The sequence below is a fragment of the Octopus bimaculoides genome, chromosome 24 (assembly GCF_001194135.2).
Source record: "Octopus bimaculoides isolate UCB-OBI-ISO-001 chromosome 24, ASM119413v2, whole genome shotgun sequence".
Lineage (NCBI taxonomy): Eukaryota > Metazoa > Mollusca > Cephalopoda > Octopoda > Octopodidae > Octopus > Octopus bimaculoides.
The window spans coordinates 14966799-14969172 of NC_069004.1; the positions used below are offsets into that span (position 1 = coordinate 14966799).

Consider the following 2374-nt stretch of genomic DNA (forward strand, 5'->3'; position numbering starts at 1 on the left):
TTATATTATATATTGTATATTCCATATTCTATACCCCACATTAGTTCTGCAGGAATATAAATAAAACATAAAAAACAGACAGTGTTGGAACTCTTTTAAGCAAAATAATATATATATATATATACACTCTCTGAGTGGTTGGCGTTAGGAAGGGCATCCAGCTGTAGAAACTCTGCCAAATCAGACTGGAGCCTGGTGTTGCCATCCGGTTTCACCAGTCCTCAGTCAAATCGTCCAACCCATGCTAGCATGGAAAGCGGACGTTAAACGATGATGATGATACATATCTCTTCCGTTTCTTGCTTGTAGGTCAATCCCCATGTGCCTACAATACACTTTAATTACCGGTACTTTGAAACTGTTGCTGACGACGGTACGGTCAACTGGTGGTTTGGGGGAGGCACAGACCTCACCCCTATGTATCTGGAAAAGAAAGTAAGTGAAAATCATATTGGTAAATTACATCTTTAAATTATGTACATATAATACATATGCATCATCATCATCACCACCATCGTCATCATCACCATCATTGTCATCATCACCATCATCATTTAACATTCCATGACTATGTCTATAGTCCAGCCCTTCAACATTGTATTTCCTGATTGCATTTATCTTCCTGGTTCATTTTACCAATTCTCTTTTCTGTTTAACTCATCCCAGGATGTTTCCCACTTTCACAAGACTTTAAAAGCTGCCTGCGACCAGCACAGTGAGTCGTACTACCCCACCTTCAAGAAATGGTGTGATAATTACTTCTTCCTTCCTCACAGAGGTAAGAACAAGACTGTTACAAGTCTCTTTTTCTTGTATTCTTTTATTGGTTTCAGTTATTTGACTGTGGCCATGCTGGAGCACTGCTTTTAGTCGAGCAAATCGACCCCAGGACTTGGTCTTTGTATGCCTAGTATTTATTTTCTCAGTCTCTTGTGTTGAACCGCTAAGTTACGGGTACATAAATATACCAGCATCGGTTGTCAAGCAATGTCGGGGGGCAAACACAGACACACACACATGCTGAGCTTCTTTCAGTTTTCCATCTACCAGATCCACTCACAAGGCTTTGGTCGGCCTGAGGCTATAGTAGAAAACACTTGCCCAAGGTGCCATGCTGTGGGACTGAACCTGGAACCATGTGGTTGGTAGGCAATCTACTTACCACACAGCCACTCCTCCACCTGTCAGTTTATATTTAGTTGTTGGCTTTGGTTTTGTTGAATCTGTTATCAGTAAGGTGGAGGTGGGGGTTGTCTTGCAAGATGATTGGTGACCTCACTAGTACTGGTACCACGGGTACCTTGTTGTGCCACTATTTCCTATTTATATGTATATGTGTGTGTGTGTGTGTCTTTGTGTCTGTGTTTGTGCTCTCCCCCCCCCCCCATCACTACTTGACAACCTGTGTTGGTATGTTTAAATCCCCATAACTTAGCACTTCGGCAAAAGAGACTAATAGAATAACCAGTCAGTTTAAGAAATAAGTGCTAGGTTTGATTTGTTTGACTAAAATACTTCAAGGCAGTGCCCCAGCATGGCCACAGTCAAAATGACAAACATATAAAAGAATATATACACACACACACACACACACACACACACGACATACCTCACAAGGCTCCAGTTGGCTTAGGACTGTAGTAAAAGATACTTGTCCCAGGTGCCATGCTGTGGGACTGAACCCAGAACCATGTGGTTGGGAAGCAAACTTCCTACTACATTGCCGTGTCTATGCCTTAATAAAATAAATAAATATGATGTGATATGAAATTTTATTTTGTTATTTTCTTTTCTGTAGGTGAATGCCGAGGTGTTGGAGGAATATTCTTTGATGATTTGAACGACAGGAGCCCAGATGAGATCTTTAATTTTGTTAAGGTAACCATGGCTGTCTTTCTAACTTGTATTCAGTTATTGGGTGTATATAGCAGAAGACTTCAGTGTTATATTGGTTTCGAATTTTGACACAAGGCCAGCAATTTCAGGGGAGCTGGATAAGTTGTTTACCAATGATCAACTGGTACTTATTTTATCAACCCTGAAAGGCAAAGATGACCTTGGTTATTATATAATGGTTATTATATTGACTTTATCATCTGTCTTTTGCTTGTCTTAATTACTGGATTGCAGCAAATATGTTGGGGTACCACTTCGAAGGAATTGATCAAACAAATCAATGCCAATACTTTTTTGTTTCAAGCTTTATGCTTAATCTATTGGACTCGTTTTTTGCTGAACCTCTAAGTTATGAGGATATAAACAAACCAACACTGGTTGTCAACTGGTGGTGTGGTGGTGGTGGTGGTGGGAGAGGGGTACAAACACAAACGCACACATGCTCACATACATACATATATATATAACTTAGAGGTTC

The 2374-nt window shown here is 40.2% G+C and overlaps 1 protein-coding gene across 4 annotated transcripts in view; it reads left to right on the forward strand.

The window, feature by feature from the left end:
* Window positions 1–2374, forward strand: part of LOC106870177 (oxygen-dependent coproporphyrinogen-III oxidase) — a 360259-nt gene that overhangs the window by 355465 nt on the left and 2420 nt on the right. For all 4 annotated transcript variants that reach the window (XM_052976450.1, XM_052976448.1, XM_052976449.1 and 1 more), the window contains 3 exons: window positions 310–435; window positions 667–778; window positions 1799–1878. In XM_052976450.1, coding sequence (XP_052832410.1) covers window positions 310–435; window positions 667–778; window positions 1799–1878 — 318 coding nt within the window. The remainder of the gene's footprint in view (window positions 1–309; window positions 436–666; window positions 779–1798; window positions 1879–2374) is intronic.